The 20,752-nt window shown below is 33.2% G+C and overlaps 2 protein-coding genes across 9 annotated transcripts in view; both read left to right on the top strand.

The window, feature by feature from the left end:
- The window catches only part of LOC140436979 (retinaldehyde-binding protein 1-like), a 124,486-nt gene that overhangs the window by 56,068 nt on the left and 47,666 nt on the right, over positions 1-20,752 (top strand). The window lies entirely within an intron of this gene.
- LOC140437899 (uncharacterized) lies at positions 1,595-8,832 on the top strand. The gene is made up of 4 exons (XM_072527690.1): positions 1,595-1,795; positions 1,922-2,274; positions 2,361-2,646; positions 8,824-8,832. The coding sequence occupies exons 1-4, from the start codon at positions 1,682-1,684 to the stop codon at positions 8,830-8,832; spliced, it is 762 nt and encodes a 253-aa protein (XP_072383791.1). The 5' UTR covers positions 1,595-1,681.

The following is a 20,752-nucleotide window of genomic DNA, read 5'->3' as shown; positions in this document are numbered from 1 at the left end:
CCAAACCTTCGTTTACTGTCGTCAAATTTTTATTGTTTGCACCCACTAAATCAACCCTAGGAATCTTATACACAAATCTGTCCAAATTTAATTCTTTTACTAGTTTTTTATTGATTAGCGATATCTCCGAGCCAGAATCAATCACAATTTTAATCGCTTTATGTTTTATAAATGCATCTAAAAATATTAGATTAGAATTAGAAATTTGTCTTTCGTTTCCTATTGCTACATGATTCATCTCCCTTCTATTTTGTTGTTGTAAGCTCTGGTTATTTCTATCGTCCCTTTGTTCGTTAGTATTCCTATTCGGATGATTTTGTGCATCTCTATTCCTGTTGTGATTTTCATTTGTTCTATTTTGTGTATCATTCCGGTTATCGTAATTTTGTTGTCTATTGTAATTATTGTAATTTCTCGGCCTATATTCGTTTGTTGATCTGGGATGTCGGTTTCTCTGGTCATAATTTGATGAATACCTTCTTTCCGGTCCATTATATTGGTCATGTTGTCTTCTATTTCTCATTTCTTTTCTTTTCGCTTCTTTTAATTGAAGGAATTGGCACAAACTATCAATATCTTGATAGTTTCTCAAAATCACGTGATCTTCCAACGTTTCCTCAAAATGTCTGCTGATCATTTCTACCAGCTGTTTGGTAGAATATTTGTATTCTAGATATTTTGAATTGTTATATATCTGCAAAGCATATCTTTCTTCAGATATTCCCATTTTTTCGTGATATTTTCCATTCTGTAGCTCTTGGTTGATTTCTCTCTGTTTATTTTTCCCTTAGACCATAAAAACTGATAGACACGCCGTAATGCTATTCTCTCGTCTCGAAGAGTGAAGCCAACATAAAACGATTCACACAGCTGTGGGTGACGTCAGTGTGCGGCAGAAACGGTAGAAATTAGAAGTGTTTATACGCGTTGTAAACTTTTTAAAGTGTTCCAATTTAAAATTTTTCCGATACATTAATATTTTAATTATGGTGGGGTCTTGCAGTGCATTTAATTGTACGCAGCGACAAAAAAAAGGGACAGATATATCATTTCATGGGTAAGTAAATTCACAAATTAAACTTGAAAAACATACCAGAAATTTAGCACCTATTATTTTACTTTTTCCTCCCAAATTGTTTAAAATAGATACATATGAGAGAGAGTCTTATATATAATTTTCATTTTATAATTAGATTGAAAACTAAAGGATTCAGTAAATAAATTGTTTTAGATTTCCTAAAGATTCATCATTGCAGAAACAATGGATTATAGCGATGCGCCGTGACAATTTTAAACCAACAAAGAGTTCTAAAATTGTTCCAAACATTTCACAGCGGATTCGTATATTACTAGCGGTTGGAGTTCAAAAAAACAACTAAAAAAAGATGCTGTACCCAGCATTTTCGATTTTCCAAACCATTTAATTAAGCAAGTTACAACTAGAAAATTTCCAAAAAAAAGAGAAACTGTCTCAGTCAAACCAACAGGATCTAAAAGGGAAAATATAAATGTAACGAGTGAATCTACCACCATAAAGGCTTAAGTAGAAATTTCAGACGAAACTACCTTAAAAAAGCGAAGACATTACCTTGGTGACTTTGAACAAGAATCATCTAACAGAGACCAGGGATATAAAGTAGTAGTAAACAAATTAATTCAAAGGAAAAACAAACAAATCAAAATGTTGCAACAACGAAATAGAAGGCTTATTAAAAAAGTAAATACCTTAAAATCTTTATTAGAACATCTTAAAGAAAAACAGATGATCGATGAAGATTCCTCTCTGAAACTTTCGGTAAGGAAAATTATTAATACTTAATTATTAGTGATCTATTTAGCTTTGGCATGTATAACAGTGTATTATTTTATATTGTTTGTAGTTAGTCGATCAAGTTTTGATTATTGCTTTTTATTTTATTAGGATACGATGCATGCTTCTGCAAAAACTATCTTTAAGCAGCTACTTAAATCTAAGAGCACTAAAACATATCCACCGGAGTTAAAAAGCTTTGCGCTCACTCTTAATTTCTATTCACCAAAAGCTTACTTGTATGTCAGAAAAACTTTTCCTAACATGTTGCCTCATCCACAAACTCTTCAAAAGTGGTATCAAGTAGTAGCTTGTGAGCCTGGATTTCAAAAAGAAGCAGTGAATGTATTAAAACAAAAAGTAGTTGAACTTAGAAATAAAGGAAAATCATGTATCTGTGCTTTGATGGTCGATGAAATGTCTATACACCAGAAAATAGAATGGGATGGTGAAAAGTTTTTAGGGTAAGTGTAGCTTAATATTTATTAGCAATTATAAAAAGTATCAACATTATATTTTCTATTTAAATAATTGAAAACATTAATTTTAGGTATGTTGATATAGGAAGTAAACCTCAAAGCGACTCTTCCGACATTAAAGCAAAAGAAGCAATTGTATTCTTAATTAATAGTTTAAATGATTCATGGAAGCTGCCGATAGGCTACTTTTTAATCGCTGGGTTATCAGGTGTTCAAAAAAGTAATCTAATAAAAATGTGCTTAAAAATAATGCACGAAGCTGATGTCACAATTACCAGTTTAACGTTTGATGATGTAGCATCAAATATTAGCATGGTTAAACAACTTGGAGTTGATTTATCGATTAATTCCAATAAAGTATATTTTCTACATCCAGCAACAAATCAACCAATATATGTAATATTTGACCCTCCACATATATTGAAACTTATTCGCAATACTTTAGGTTATTACAAAATTTTTTTTGACGGGAATAATAAAGCGATTAAATGGAAATATTTGCAAAAATTAGTAGACATTCAAGAAAAGGAAGGCCTTCATCTTGCAACTAGGATAACGCGAAGGCATTTAAATTGGTATAAGGAAAAAATGAAAGTGAAATTAGCTGCCCAAACATTCAGCCAAAAAGTTGCTAAGGCAATACATTATTTGAGAAATAAAAGCTCAAAAGAATTTGTACATAGCGAAGCTACTCAAAATTTTATTGAACATATCAATGATATTTTTGATATTTTAAATAGCCGAAATTTATTGGCAAAACACCTAAAATCTAGTTTACAGCAACATAATAAACAAGCGATTTTTCAAAAAACTGAAGAATCTATAAAGTATCTTAGTTCACTTAAGGACTTCAAAAATGGCGAACCCCTATATCTAAGCCAAAGAAAGACGGGTTTTATTGGTATGATCATTAGTTTAAAGTCACTAATGGGAATTTGGAAAAATTACGTGGAGGATATGGATGGAGGTCTGAAGTATCTTTCAACCTATAAACTTTCTCAAGATCACTTAGAAGTTTTCTTTAGTTCTATTAGGAGTCATGGAGGTTACAACAACAACCCAACGGCAAAACAATTTAAAGCTGCATATAAAAGACTCTTAATGCACACAAGTGTTACAGGATCTACCCAGGCTAATTGTATAGAACAGGCACCTTCCATAATATTAGCAATGAGCACAACAAATACGGTGAAAATGAAAACTGTTGATCATCAACTCATTGACAACTTTATAAGTGATGAAAATAATAGGGAAACAATAACTAGTAACCAGGATCAGGATTACACTGTAAATAATTTAAGTTTTTCAAGAACATTGTCATCTTATGTTTGTGATGTTGTTGACTATATCGCTGGGTTTGTCGTTAAGAAAGTTAAGAAAACATTAGATTGTGACATATGTTTGTGTGCAATTGAATGTGATAATTTACAATCTCCATTCATAAAAGACAAAAATTATAGCATATCAAAAAAATTTTTAATTCAACCTTCTAAAGACGTCATTCATATTTGCAAAATTGCTGAAAGCGAAATTAAATTTATGTACAATTCAAAAAAATTAAACGATTCCAAAATAATGACAAAATTGATCTTAAACGTCATGAGTAACGTGCATGGTTCTGTGTTTAACGCATACAAAGAACATATGTTTGATCATGATTTTGAAACAAACCATTTGTTTAATCTAATAAAGATCATTTGTTTCCATTATTGCAACATTAGATTGTACCACGAAGGTGAAAAACTAAATAATGTAATACGAGTTAGAAGTAAGTTAACAAAAGCTATTTTGTTTTGTGGTCAATAAATTTATAGATTTCCTACATATTTTTTTTACCTAACCTGAAACTTCCACCCAAAAGAAAATTACTCTCCTTTAAATTTATTTTTGAATATCAAACAAGAAGAGATATACCAACGATATATAATAATATAATAATATAATACATTCAAATAAAACATTTATTTTTACAATTTAAGGCAAAAATATTTATTAATTACTTTACTAAATAATTTATCTTTCATATTTTGTACAAAATATTGAAGTTATATTAAAATTAATCTAAAATTGGGTAATTTTACTAGTGCTTTGCTAAGAATCCAAGCGGGCTCTTTGCGTTTGCTTCATCGGTTCGGTACAAGGCGTGTCTATCAGTTTTTATGGTCTAAGATTTTTCCCCCAGAAATAGTTGAGAAATTTATTTTCAAAATCTGTCCAATTTTCAAACTCATCTTCCTTGCTTTCATACCATAACGCTGCTCCTTCTTTCAAATGGTTTCTAATTGTTTCTTTGCAATCGTCAAAATATCTAATATGTTGTAATTTGGTTTTCAAATTTTTAACAAACGGTACTGGGTGCGTTTTCCGAATATCCCCGCCAAATTGTATTTTCGCCTCGCTTGTTCCATGGATGACCATTTCCCTTCTTTCCCCGGAATTTTGTTTCTTTTTGATTTCCTCCATTTTTCTTTCTATTTCTCGCATGTCTTCTTGTAAAACGTTTTCAAATTTTGTTTCTAATTTTTCTAATTCCTTTTTCTGGACAGTCTTAATATCCTTCATTTTAGTTTCTATTTCTTCTCTCTGCATCTCTAGTTCCTTTCTCTGGCAATTTTGTATCTCCTTCATTGTATTTTGGATATCTTTAATCTCTGTCTCTTGTTTTGCATTCTTTAGGGTTATTTCTTCTATCTGTTGTATCAGTTCTTTCTTTATCCCCTCAACACATCCTTTAATTTCCTGTTCATAGTTTTCCAGACGCTGCTCTATATTCCTGTTATTTTGTTCTATTGCTTGTCTTGTTTCCCGTTGGTTTTCTTCCATTGTTTGTTTTGTTTCATCCATTTTTTGTGACTGGAGTTGCATTAGTTGTAATATTTTATCTATCCCTGATGGTTCTTTTCTCTCCTCTACTATTGTAACATTTCCTTCTATCCGATCCTTCTTCCAAAATTGTTTTATCTTCTCTGTTATCCTCCTTCCTTTCCTGCATTTTGCTTTGACTCCTTGTGGTCGACATGTTGTTTCTTTTCGTTACTGTTTTTGTCCCCGCCAAATGTGAAATTTTACAACACTCTATATGTTTCAGAACACGACAATATTTCTCCCCAAATGTATTAAATTTTCACGACAAATATCAAATATGCAATCAGTAAAATTCAAATAATTCAAAATAAATATCAAATGTACGATTGGTAAAGAAAATAAAATCAAATAATTCAATAGCAGTAAATATCCACTAACTACGATCAATCAATAAATCAAATTTATATTCCCTGGAAAAATTGTCAAAATACTTTCAAATTCAAATTCCCTCAATGTTATATGTTTTTATCTCTGGATCACCTGTACTTATTCCAGATCTCTTTCCCTTCCTTCAAATGTAAAGCTGCGATGTTTTCAAGCCCCACGTTTTGGAAGCCAGTTATTGTGATATTTAAAGTCTTGGTGCGCCAAGCAATAATTAGCTAATTAATTTTTTTGATTAATTAAAATTATTTAAATGATATGATTATGACTCTATCACAATTTTTAATTCTTTTATCTCAGGGTTAAATTCGTGCTTCAATATCTATGCTATTACATGTGAAAGGTAAGGTCCAAAGAATACCGGAATAATAAAAAACACATATGATCTAACACTATATATTGAAATAAAAATAATGAAATAATTCACACTCAAAAGTTTTCAATAAACAAATCTCATATAATGATTCTCAAAATTTTGTTCTACGTACGTGAACAATCAAAATTATTGGTACAAACAATATTAATTGAAATCTCAAAATCCCAAACTATTCTAACTCTCCTAATCAAAATATTTATATCCTTTCTAAATTAAGTGTAAAAATTGTGTTATCAATAAAAGAAAAACTGCAGAAAACAAAAATATCTCTCTCTGATGATGAGTGGTCCAAATCCTTGTTCCTTGTAGACTATATTATCTCCTCTCAACCGCTCCCTATGTAATCAGCAATCTTACAACAGATTGTTGCAAGTATATCGTCCTTAATGATCTCCTTCAAAAGCACAAATCATTCAAATTATGATAGCCTTTCTCCTCTCGATAAACGGAATCTCTCGTTGGCCCGAGTGAAAAATGACTCTTGGAATATCTTCTCTTTACGATAAAATGAATCTCTCGTTGGCCTGAACAGTGACTCTTGGAATATAAGTAGAAAAATATGACTTACAATATTTTGCTGCTTCAGCTTCTGTCAGATACACTAACTTCACAAAAAACTCACTAACATTCAACACTACTGCTTGCTACTTCTCGGGAACCGCCAGAGAACAATCACTGTTCGTCTTACAGACTTGGAAAACCAACTGATGATCTTTTCTCTCTCCTAAATCTAGCTAAACTTTCATTCCTACATACCTATCCCACCTTTTTCAATCTCCGCCAATTAAAACTCGTCACAATTCCCCCATTTTTTCATTTCGATAACAAACAAATTTTTACCTATAATTATAAAATTTCCTAAAACTTATTTACAAATAATATTTTTCTATAATTCTTAAAAACTAACAAAAACCTCTTTCTAAAATCTCTTCTATTGTCTCTAATCACTGCATTAATGTATTTGGAAAACCCGGTTCAATTGTCTTTGGATTTCACTTAAAATTATGCGGGTCACTCAAGTATAACAAAGAAATAATTTATGCATAGCTTACATTTTGTTTAATACAGGTAATCCAAGAATCTAAAAACTTTCCTTCTTCGAAATGTTTGTTGGTTATTATCCTACTTATCTGAATTATTTTAATGTTTTTGAACTTTGAAATATTTTAATCAACCCAATATTTTTCTCGATTTTACATATCATAACAATATATATATATATATATATATATATATATATATATATATATATATATATATATATATATATATATATATATATATATATATATATATATATATATATGTATATATATATATATATATATGCATATATACGTACATATATATATATATATATATATATATATATATATATATATATATATATATATTGTAAGGTTATAAACGCCACATCTTTATTAATTTATATTTAAATAATTACTTTACTTTAATTTCTTTATTAATTCATAATTCCTGCCTTCAGATTCGTTTTTACTATTTTTTCTTTAAAAAGTAGTTGGCGACAGAGGGCCAACTACTTTCTTTTTGTTTCATTTTATTGTTATGTTTCATTTTATCAATTAATATTTGTTATAAGTTAGTTTTAAGCAGTGGGTTTATCCATAATGAGTTTTACCCTGAAGGACTGAAAAACAAAACATTAGTAAATACTTAATGTGAATAGACAATTGTTTCCCGGTATTTGTAAATATTATACTTTAAAACCTTTTGTTTTTTTTTCTCTGGAAAGGCAAAAGCCACCAGGTAGTTATTGTATTTAGAAAGTATAAGGTAAAACCGTTATCATTTTCAAAGAATAGTTGTTTAGAAGCAATGCTTGGGTTTTTCTGATGTAAAATGAGAGGCTGGATATAGTAATTTTCTGATTGGTTAGCGAGTTTGGAATGGGGATAAAAGAGAGTGAATGTTTGAAAGTTTGGATAAGAAAAAATTTATTATGTGATGGGCATCCGAAAGAAGCACGTGAAGTTTTGTGTAGTCAATTAAAAAGCAAGTACCAGTGTTGTTAATTGTTAGAAGTGGGTGGCTGAAAGGTGGAACGAGAGATAGGTCAAAGTTGAGAAGTCGAATACCTCCTTGATTCTATAAAGTTCAAGTGAGTAAGTCACAAGAACTATAACTATTAAAAATATTTGCACACCAAGTAAAAAAATACTTGGGTCTCAAGAGGTTGTTAGTAAATGAAAGACAGGAGAGAATTTTTGAGTTTGTTGAACGAGTACTGGTAAAAGAGGCCTGCTCGTGTTTTGGAGAAAGAGTTGCTGGTATGCTGATAGTTTGATACTTAAAACGGAGAAGGCTTTGATTGGTAGCCTAACGTAATCAACAAGAGGGAGCTGTTTTGGTCGAAAGGAGACATCGTCGTGTGTGAACTAAAAGGTCAGTCAATAATTTTTTTGTGGCAGAATTTTTGTATGTTTCAAATACATAGGGTACATACCTTAGACCATAAAAACTGATAGACAAGCCGTAATGCTATTCTCTCGTCTCGAAGAGTGAAGCCAACATAAAACGATTCACACAGCTGTGGGTGACGTCAGTGTGCGGCAGAAACGGTAGAGATTAGAATTGTTTATACGCGTTGTAAACTTTTTAAAGTGTTCGAATTTAAAATTTTTCCAATACATTAATATTTTAATTATGGTGGGGTCTTGCAGTGCATTTAATTGTACGCAGCGACAAAAAAAAGGGACAGATATATCATTTCATGGGTAAGTAAATTCACACATTAAACTTGAAAAACATACCAGAAATTTAGCACCTATTATTTTACTTTTTCCTCCCAAAGTGTTTAAAATAGATACATATGAGAGAGAGTCTTATATATAATTTTCATTTTATAATTAGATTGAAAACTAAAGGATTCAGTAAATAAATTGTTTTAGATTTCCTAAAGATTCATCATTGCAAAAAAATTGATTATAGCGATGCGCCGTGAAAATTTTAAACCAACAAAGAGTTCTAAAATTTGCTCCAAACATTTCACAGCGGATTCGTATATTACTAGCGGTTGGAGTTCAAAAAAACAACTAAAAAAAGATGCTGTACCCAGCATTTTCGATTTTCCAAACCATTTAATTAAGCAAGTTACAACTAGAAAATTTCCAAAAAAAAGAGAAACTGTCTCAGTCAAACCAACAGCATCTAAAAGGGAAAATATAAATGTAACGAGTGAATCTACCACCATAAATACTCCAGTAGAAATTTCAGACGAAACTACCTTAGAACCTCCCTTGAAAAAGCGAAGACATTACCTTGGTGACTTTGAACAAGAATCATCTAACAGAGACCAGAGATATAAAGTAGTAGTAAACAAATTAATTCAAAAGAAAAACAAACAAATCAAAATGTTGCAACAACGAAATAGAAGGCTTATTAAAAAAGTAAATACCTTAAAATCTTTATTAGAACATCTTAAAGAAAAACAGATGATCGATGAAGATTCCTGTCTGAAACTTTCGGTAAGGAAAATTATTAATACTTCTTATTAGTGATCTATTTAGCTTTGGCATGTATAACAGTTTATTATTTTATATTTTTTGTAGTTAGTCGATCAAGTTTTGATTATTGCTTTTTATTTTATTAGGATACTATGCATGCTTCTGCAAAAACTATCTTTAAGCAGCTACTTAAATCTAAGAGCACTAAAACATATCGACCGGCGTTAAAAAGCTTTTCTCTCACTCTTAATTTCTATTCACCAAAACCTTACATGTATGTCAGAAAAACTTTTCCTAACATGTTGCCTCATCCACGAACTCTTCAAAAGTGGTATCAAGTAGTAGCTTGTGAGCCTGGATTTCAAAAAGAAGCAGTGAATGTATTAAAGCAAAAAGTAGTTGAACTTAGAAATAAAGGAAAATCATGTATATGTGCTTTGATGGTCGATGAAATGTCTATACACCAGAAAATAGAATGGGATGGTGAAAAGTTTTTAGGGTAAGTGTAGCTTAATATTAGCAATATATATATATTAGCAATTATAAAAAGTACCAACATTATATTTTCTATTTAAATAATTGAAAACATTAATTTTAGGTATGTTGATATAGGAAGCAGACCTCAAAGCGATTCTTCCGACATTAAAGCAAACGAAGCAATTGTATTCTTAATTAATAGTCTAAATGATTCATGGAAGCTGCCGAGAGGCTACTTTTTACTCGCTGGGTTATCAGGTGTTCAAAAAACTAATCTAATAAAAATGTGCTTAAAAATAATGCACGAAGCTGATGTCACAATTACCAGTTTAACGTTTGATGGTGCAGCATCAAATATTAGCATGGTTAAACAACTTGGAGTTGATTTATCGATTAATTCCAATAAAGTATATTTTCTACATCCAGTAACAAATCAACCAATATATGTAATATTTGACCCTCCACATATGTTGAAACTTATTCGCAATACTTTAGGTTATTACAAATTTTTTTTTGACGGAAATAATAAAGCGATTAAATGGGAATATTTGCAAAAATTAGTAGACATTCAAGAAAAGGAAGGCCTTCATCTTGCAACTAGGATAACGCGAAGGCATTTAAATTGGTATAAGGAAAAAATGAAAGTGAAATTAGCTGCCCAAACGTTTAGCCAAAAAGTTGCTAAGGCAGTACATTATTTGAGAAATAAAAGCTCAAAAGAATTTGTACATAGCGAATCTACTCAAAATTTTATTGAACATATCAATGATATTTTTGATATTTTAAATAGCTGAAATTTATTGACAAAACACCTAAAATCTAGTTTACAGCAACATAATAAACAAGCGATTTTTCAAAAAACTGAAGAATCTATAAAGTATCTTAGTTCACTTAAGGACTCCAAAAATGGCGAACCCCTATATCTAAGCCAAAGAAAGACGGGTTTTATTGGTATGATCATTAGTTTAGTCACTAATGGGAATTTGAAAAAATTACGTGGAGGATATGGATGGAGGTCTGAAGTATCTTTCGGACTATAAACTTTCTCAAGATCACTTAGAATTTTTCTTTAGTTCTATTAGGAGTCATGGAGGTTACAACAACAACCCAACGCCAAAACAATTTAAAGCTGCATATAAAAGACTCTTAATGCATACAAGTGTTACAGGTTCTACCCAGGCTAATTGTATAGAACAGGCACCTTCCATAATATTAGCAATGAGCACAACAAATACGGTGAAAATGAAAACTGTTGATCATCAACTCATTGACAACTTTATAACTGATGAAAATAATAGGGAAACAATAACTAGTAACCAGGATCAGGATTACACTGTAAATAATTTAAGTTTTTCAAGAACATTGTCATCTTATGTTTGTGATGTTGCTGACTATATCGCTGGGTTTGTCTTTAAGAAAGTTAAGAAAACATTAGATTGTGACATATGTTTGTGTGCAATTGAATGTGATAATTTACAATCTCCATCCATAAAAGACAAAAATTATAGCATATCAAAAAATTTTTTAATTCAACCTTCTAAAGACGTCATTCATATTTGCAAAATTGCTGAAAGCGAAATTAAATTTATGTACAATTCAAAAAAATTAAACGATTCCAAAATAATGACAAAATTGGTCTTAAACGTCATGAGTAACGTGCATGGTTCTGTGTTTAACGCATACAAAGAACATATGTTTGATCATGATTTTGAAACAAACCATTTGTTTAATACATATAATAAAGATAATTTGTTTCCATTATTGCAACATTAGATTGTACCACGAAGGCGAAAAACTAAATAATGTAATATGAGTTAGAAGTAAGTTAACAAAAGCTATTTTGTTTTGTGGTCAATAAATTTATAGATTTCCTACATATTTTTTTTACCTAACCTGAAACTTCCACCCAAAAGAAAATTACTCTCCTTTAAATTTATTTTTGAATATCAAACAAGAAGAGATATACCAACGATATATATAATAATATAATAATATAATACATAATATATGTAGGTATGTACTTTCAAATAAAACATTTATTTTTACAATTTAAGGCAAAAATATTTATTAATTACTTTACTAAATAATTTATCTTTCATATTTTTTACAAAATATTGAAGTTATATTAAAATTAATCTAAAATTGGGTAATTTTACTAGTGCTTTGCTAAGAATCCAAGCGGGCTCTTGCCGCATTGTGACGTCACTTTCGCGGAAGGTGTTTGCTTCATCGGTTCGGTACAAGGCGTGTCTATCAGTTTTTATGGTCTAAGGTAGACCATCTACCTTCTACATACTATACAATCAGAAGATCAAAAATTATCGCTATTTTAAAATACCACAAATTTTGTAAATGTTTTTTTTTTTTACTTCAAAGGATAATTATTAATATTGCTTAATAAATTTAAAAAGTATTTTTTATAATATTAAGAATTTTATATTCTTTTGAGTCCAAAGACATATAAACAAAAATTTCAATATTTCCAAATTTTCATAGGAAGTGTAATTGATTTGCGAATATCCAAATTTCTTGTTTATGTTATTTTATCAATGTTATAAAAAGCAAACCGATAAAAAGTTGGTAGATTAAAATTATTTTATGTGGTACAACCTTCATGGGGACAGTTAAGCCCATGGAATTTATTTGATAAATATTCATATTATCCCATTTGATAATAAAAGATATTTGTATTTGTTTATTTATGTTGTTTCTATTTATTTCCTTTTCCTATTGTTACGAACATGCATTCTACGTAGCCCATATTACACGTGGAGAGAAATACACCTTGCTCCAACTGATCATGCAGGGAAAGATCCAAGGAAAGAGAAGCATAGGGAGGCGTAGAATGTCATGGCTGCGCAACCTGAGAGAGTGGTACGGATGTACATCAAATGAAATTTTCAGAGCAGCCGTCTCAAAAGTTCGAATAGCTATGATGATTGCCGACCTCCGCCGCGGAGATGGCACTTGAAGAAGAAGATATATATATATATATATATATATATATATATATATATATATATATATATTTATATATATATATATATATATATATATATATATATATATATATATATATATATATATATGTTTTGGATCGGTTGGAGTCAATAAAAGAGGCTATTAGGTAACTATTTTTTATCTCGAGCTTTCAATTGCGTTTACAATTATTTTCAAGAGTTGCTAAAAAATACAAAATATCTTACAAAGTGGAACTAGAAAAAAAATTATATTAGCTCACCAAATAAAATTAGTTTTGTTAATAAATTGCTGCTAAACATATTTCAAAAAACTATTCTAAACATTTTCTTATCTAATAATGTTTCTCTTAAATTTTGTAATATAATTTTTATTATAAATTAAATGTTCTTAAATGTCTCCAGTAAGTTGACGTTCCATCGTTTTCGTGGTCTTCCTACTGATTGTCTTCCTATTGGGGAAACGTATCTCGCCGTCTTTACTACCCTATGTGTTGTCATATTCTCCACCTTGCATCTACATTATATATCTGTACTTCTATCCCTGTCCCATAGTGTCTTACCATGGATTTTTCTAAATTTTGTAAAATTGTATGCAAAATTATGTTATGTTTTTATTATTCTAATTTATTGTTTTTATTTATTATTAAAGGTTCTATTTATAACACTTACAAATTTAAAGTCTTTATTACTAATTTATCTTACACTAATAATTATATAATTTATCTACATTTATTATAATACGTGCGTTACATTTTAAAACGCGACGCGATGTTTAAAAACTAACCGTCCTCTTTAAAACAAAATTCCTCTTTAAATATAAAATGCCGCTAGTTTCGGAATCGCCGCGATTTCCCATCGAAGAGCCTAGAAGGTCGCTCAGACTGGTTTTATTCGGCCTGGCTCTGGAAATTTCGAATCGTGGGTGACTCATCATAATTCAGGTAAACCGGTCTTTCAACTGAGCGCCGAAATAACTAGAATAGAAAAGATATTAGTAATAAATATGTTTACAGTTTTGAGTCATACGACACGTCATTATTTATCGTAACATTGCCCCCCTCTTAAAAGATGGTTCCTCCTAGAACCTTGTCGGGACTGGAACTGGAACGGTATGCTGGTATCGGCAACTGGACCCTCTTTTACAACTTCCAGTTGTATAAAAATGACAGGGGACGGTTTTCCATCCGCACCAGTAACTATGCGGATTGCAACAGACTAACACCTGGACTTCGGTGTCTTTAAAGATCTCCTCCACCATACTTCGGATAACCCTCCAATCTAATTGGCGGCACTCTAACATTGGCATGGCTAACTTTTGCACGTCGGACTCTAGTACGTGCTCTCTCAATTAAAGTAAGGCTTCCCATACATCTCGGTAGGTAGGTTGGTCACGGGCAGTGTCTTTTGTTACCAGGTAGAAAAGGTAACGTGATGCATCTTGGAGTTTCAAGGCTTTCCCGGAAGCTGGCACTTGGCATTGAAGTTCTGCAACTCGACCGAACTTCCTTCGAAATACGGATGCCAACCCTGGTGCGTCTTTGATACTGGCCGGGATGGTAAGGGCCAGCGAGTAGTCATCGAGAAGCGCGAGTAGATCTTGCTTTTCTTTAGTGGTAACACCATGTCTTGCTTTACCGGTACCTCCATAGGCACCCATGAATTCCTCAAACGTCAGGTCAGACACATCTTGGACTTGGTTTACTCATCTACGTCGTGGTCACCTTCGAAAGACGCCAGCCGGTTATGGTGTACTATCATCGGCTTTCCCCTCGGAATCTTGCTTATTCGGTAGATGACATCGTTGATCTTCTCCATAATGAGGTATGGACCTTCCCAAAACTGCTACAATTTGGGAGAACAACCTTTTCGCCTCTTGGCATTATAGAGCCAGACTTTGTCGTTCTTCTTAAAGCAACCCTTTTCGGCTTGTGTATCGTACCGTTTCTTCATTCGGTCGCTAGCGATCTAAAGGTGGGAACGGACCAACTCATGTACATCGTCCATTCTTCTTCGTTATTCGATCACATAATCTTCACCTGCTACATCTTCTCCAGGTCGACACCCAAATTCTAGATCACAAGATAGTCGCATTTCGCGTCCGAATAGGACTCTGGCTGGTGTCTGGCCTGTTGATTCGCTAACAGCAGATCTGTAGGCCATTGTGAAGAACGGAAGATATTTGTCCCAGTGTCGCTGATGATCGGACACCATCTTTGTCAAATACTTGCCAACTGCCCTATTCATCCGTTCTACCATACCATCCGATTGCGGATGATATGCTGTAGTTCTTGTTTTCTTCATGCCTAGTCTATCACATATACCTTGGAATAGATCGCTTTCGAAGTTCCTGCCTTGGTCACTATGGATCTCCAAAGGCACTCCAAATCGGCTGATATATTCTTGGATCAACTTATCTGCAACGGTGGCTGTCTTCTGGTCTGGAAGTGAGTAAATCTCGACCCACTTAGTGAAGTAATCCATTACTACCAATATGTACTTGCCTCCATTTTCACTTTCTGGAAATGGCCCAGCGATGTCCAAAGCTATTCTTTTAAACGGGCTTCCAACATTATATTGTCTCATAGGAGCTCTCCTTTTTCGGTAAGGCCCGTTACTCGTAGCACAAATAGTACATTTCTGACACCAGTCTTTTACGTCGTCGGAACTGTTCATCCAATAAAACCGTTCCCGAATTCGCTGAAGGGTTCTCTTTACACCAAAATGCCCTCCTGATGGACTGTCGTGTAACTGACGAAGTACTTCGGCTATTCTGCTCTTTGGGATCACCAACTGTCTTCTCTTCTCTGAACCGTCATCATTTTCCAAGACTCGTTTGAGCAAGCTATCTTCCATGATAAATGAGTCCCACTGGGCCCAATACGTCTTAACCACTGAGCATAGGTTTGATATTTCTTGCCAAGGTGGTCGACGGTGTTCCTCTTTCCATTTTCGAATTTTCTGTATAACTGGATCTCTTTCTTGTTCTTTTCTGATCTTAGTAGGCGTCCAGTCGTCGTTGACCATCATTGTTCTTAGCACTGCTTCTTCCTTGGATTTCGTTTTGTTGCAGTTGGAACACTCTGCTGGGCATTGCCTTCTGGAAAGAGAATCAGCGTTTCTGTGGCTAATTCCGGCCCGGTGCTCAATCTTAAAATCGTATTCTTGGAGTCGTTCGATCCATCTAGCTATCTGACCTTCTGGATTCTTAAACTGCACCAACCACTTAAGGGCGGCATGGTCGGTTCGGATTAAAAACTTCCTTCCATAGAGGTATTGATAGAAGTGCTCTACAGATTTTACTACTGCTAGAAGTTCTCTTCTCGTGACGCAATAATTCCGCTCAGGTTTTGAAAAAACTTTACTAAAATATCCAAGGACTCGTTCCTGTCCTCCTTGAATCTGAGACACCACTTATTTCCCACATTACTTGCATCTGTATCTAAGATGAACTCTCCTTCTGGCAGCGGATACCCTAAAATTGGTGCTGTGATTAAATGCTGTTTTAAGGTCTCAAAAACATTTTGGCAGTCTGTATCCCAGCGGTAGTCTCTTGCTTCCTCTGTAAGTCGCGTTAATGGCTTAGCGATATCTGCAAACTTCTTAATAAACCTCCGGTAGTAAGTAGATAGTCCAAGAAAACTTCTCACTTGATGTTTGTCTGTTGGTACTGGTCATTCCTTAATGGAATCAATTTTTCCCTTATCCACGGCCACTCCTTCTTTACTGACTATATGACCCAGATAATTGACTTTACCTTGAAATAGCTGGCACTTCTTGGGGTTTAACATCAATCGGGCACCTTTAAGTCGATTAAAAACGTTTTCTAAATTCTTCAGATGATCTTCAAATGTCTCCCCCAAGACGATTATGTCATCTAGGTAAACCAGGCATGTTTTCCAAGATAACCCTGTCAACACATTTTCCATAAGCCTCTCAAATGTCTCAGGAGCATTACAGAGTCCAAATGGCATAACTTTGAATTGCTACAATCCAGATCCTGTGGTGAAGGCTGTCTTCTCTTTATCTACAGGGTCCATTTCTGCCTGCCAGTATCCAGACTTCAAATCCAAAGTAGAAAACAATTTACTTCCAGGCAATGTGTCCAATGTATCGTCGATCCGAGGCAGAGGATAACTATCTTTCTTGGTAACGTTGTTCAGCAAACGGTAATCCACACAGAACCTCGTCGTTCCGTCTTTCTTCTTAACCAGGACCACCGGAGAGACCCATGGGCTCGTAAAAGGTTCTATCACCCCGTCTTTCTTCATTTCCTGAATAATTGTTTCAGCTTCCTCTCTTTTCGCCTGTGGTAATCGTCGAGCTGTTTGACGAATTGGCTTAGCATTACCAGTATCAATTTTATGCTTAACAACGGTAGTTCTTCCCGTCTTTCCTCCTTTCGGTACGAAAATATCACGATCCTGCCAAAGAAATTCCCTTAATTTCCTTTTCTCCGTCTGATTTAGAGATTGTCCAGCAACTGCAACCATTTGGTCGAATTTGTCGTTGGAATTATCAGATGTTGTCGCCTGACGGATTATGGATGTCACAGGTACACAAGTTCCTACTTTTGTCTCTTTCTTGATGGTCACTGGGTAGTCGTTGACATTGATAAGTCTCGCAGGAATTTCTTTAGCCGAAGTCACCAATTCCTTTCCAATTATGATTCCACGGCCAACCTCGTCGTCATGTAGCTGCGCTACTATGATCGTTTCGCTTCTCGCAGGCACGACTGTATCTTCTTTAATGGCCTCTTGCACGGTGTTGTCATCATGTGGATGAAGAAATACCTCCTCGTTGCCAACTTTGATTACTTTATTCTTAAAATCCAATTGGAATCCATGCATATTCATTACGTCCATTCCTAATATAACATCCTCTTCGATGTCAGCAACTATAACAGTATGGACGAACTTTTCTGCTCCAATTCCCAATTGTACCTGAATTTCTCCATGAATGTTGGCATTTTCACCTGTAGCGGTCCGAAGTCGACATCGTTAATAACAGTTTCTTACGGCTGTTTATAACTGTCGGGCGTAAAATGGTTCTGGTCGCTCCGGTATCCACCAACAACGTATGTCTTTTACCATTTATTTCTCCATCTACATATACACTATCTTCACGACATTTCAAAGAAGCTATTAGTATGAGAGGGTCTTTTGAAAAGTTCCGGGTCGAAGCTGCCCCCCTAAGGCCGACTCGTTCTAGTTTTCCTGATAGTGAGTTTCTTGATTTTATGGTCTTCGTTTTCCTGCATGTAATACTTTTCATCATATTAACGAGCTGGTCAAGTTTATCTTCATCTCCTTCCTCTTTTATAGTCCTAACTTTATTGTAACCGCCAGAGGCCTGTGTAGCTGACTCGTATTCTAGGGCGGCGGATAAGACATTAATCAGCGTCTTGTGACGAACTAGTCGCAGTGTTCTCTGCATTTCATAATCACGAAGACCATCAATAAACGTTTGAACGGCCAATTTTTCCATCATGTCTTCGGGAGCTGTTGGATAAGCATATCGTACTAATCTCGCAATATCTACCTCATATTCTTGAAGAGCCTCATCTTTCTTTTGTCTTCGATTTTTAAGCTGCGACTGATATACATGCTTCAAATGTTCGTGGCCATATTGCATATTTAACCTCTTCTTAAGTTATTCGAAATCATCCGTCTCTTCTACGGCTATGGTCCGAAGCACATCTAAGGCATCTCCTCGAAGACCGATAGTCAGGTTTACAGCCTTTTCTTTTTCAGACCATCCATTTGCTCTTGCGGCTGATTCGAACTGTTTTATGTAGTTGTTCCATGATGATTTTCCGTCGAAAGTTGGGACTTTAACATGAACAGAACCTCCACTTCCTGTTTCCTCCATCTTCCTTTCCATCTCTTTCCATATATTTTCTTCGAAGGCCAACATATCGGCAGCAACTTGGTTTTTTAACGAAGACATTCTATTGTCGAACGCAGACATCTCAGAAGTGACTTTAGAGATTTCCAAGGAGATGTTAGTAGAGACTTTGCTTTCCAGAGAAGAAATCTCGTTAGAAACTTTGTCTTCCAAAGAAGCGATGTCGCCGGTAACTTTGTTCTCTAATGATGCGATGTCACCAGAAACTTTGTTCTCTTATGATGCGATGTCACCAGAAACTTTGATCACATCACCAGAAACTTTCGAAATATCGCCAGAAACTTTGTTCTCTAATGATGCGATGTCGCCGGAGACTTTCGAACTATCGCCAGAAACTTTGTTCTCCAGTTTCGAAATCGACGAGATGACAGCATCTTCAAATATATAAGTTTCTGGATCTAAACCATCTTGCTCCAAAGCGTTCTTTAGTCGTTGGACTAACTCAGCCTTTTTTTCCGGTAGAAGCTAATTCTCTATCCTCGAGATGTCTTCTTAAATTCGTAACTGTGAGCTCATAAATCGTAGTCATTTTCACAATTTATTTTATATATTCCCCTTTTCTGACACCACTTGTTATGTTTTTATTATTCTAATTTATTGTTTTTATTTATTACTAAAGGTTTTAACACTTACAAATTTATTAAAGTCTTTATTACTAATTTATCTTACGCTAATAATTATATAATTTATCTACATTTATTATAATACGTGCGTTACATTTTAAAACGCGACGCGATGTTCAAAAACTAACTGTCCTGTTTACAACAAAATTCCTCTTTAAATATAAAATGCCGCTAGTTCCGGAATCGTCGCGATTTCCCATCGAAGAGCCCAGAAAGTCGCTCAGACTGGTTTTATTCGACCTGCCTCGAAAATTTCGAATCTTGGGTGACTCATCATAATTCAGGTAAACCGGTCTTTCAACTGAGCGCCGAAATAACTAGAATAGAAAAGATATTAGAAATAAATATGTTTACAGTTTTGAGTCATACGACACGTCATTATTTATCGTAACAATTAATTAAATAATTATTCCGAAATTAAAATGAGTTGTTACGAATGAATAAATTAATGATTTAAAGTAATTGTTATTTTACATGTTTGTTTTATTCTTGCATATGGTCCGCATTTCACGCATGCTACATACAAAGTACAACGAACTTGCTCTTGTGAGTAGGTTTACTCCCGCGAATGAGTTTACTTCGAATTGAGAAATTATTAAAGAAGGATATGAGCAATTTACTCCCGTTTACTAGACAAAATTAGAGGGAGTAAGAAAAAAATTGAGTGAGGTGACTGTAAATGGCAGCTAGTTGGATCCCCTTTGCATGGTGACAGGCAAAATCACTAGTTTAAAATATATATATATATATATATATATATATATATATATATATATATATATATATTATATATATATATATATATATATATATATATATATATATATATATATATGCGAATAATATATATTTATAATATACCTACATAATATCTGTATATATACATATATATATATATATATATATATATATATATATATATATATATATATATATATATATATTTATATATATATATATATATATATATATATATATATATTAATCTATATGTATATATACTGTATAATGTATATATATGCATATATATATACATTAAAATTTTGATGCTTATTCTTTTTTAACAAAATTAACAACCTTCTTCTTTGGGTGCCACTTTGGGGTTTCATCTTAGAAAATCAAGGTACAAAATCTTTCATATGTTAATAGTTTTAAATAATTCACGAACGACATTTGTTCGATTTAATACAGTTTTTTGTTCTGCACCGCTGTCCAAATTATTTGAAGCATGTAGCTACAGAAAAATGTTTATATTTTCAGAAACTTTGTGCGAGCTGCTTTTGATTCTGCGCTTGATCTTTTTACTTAGGACCAGTTGCTCTGTAATTTAGCATCGCAGATATTTAGTGAGTAGTTCTCTCAATGTTGCGTTGATCTATCTGTATGGAA

The sequence above is a fragment of the Diabrotica undecimpunctata genome, chromosome 3 (genome assembly GCF_040954645.1).
Source record: "Diabrotica undecimpunctata isolate CICGRU chromosome 3, icDiaUnde3, whole genome shotgun sequence".
NCBI lineage: Eukaryota > Metazoa > Arthropoda > Insecta > Coleoptera > Chrysomelidae > Diabrotica > Diabrotica undecimpunctata.
The sequence above is the reverse complement of the archived record's forward strand: the minus strand, read 5'-3'. Positions and strand labels throughout refer to the sequence as shown.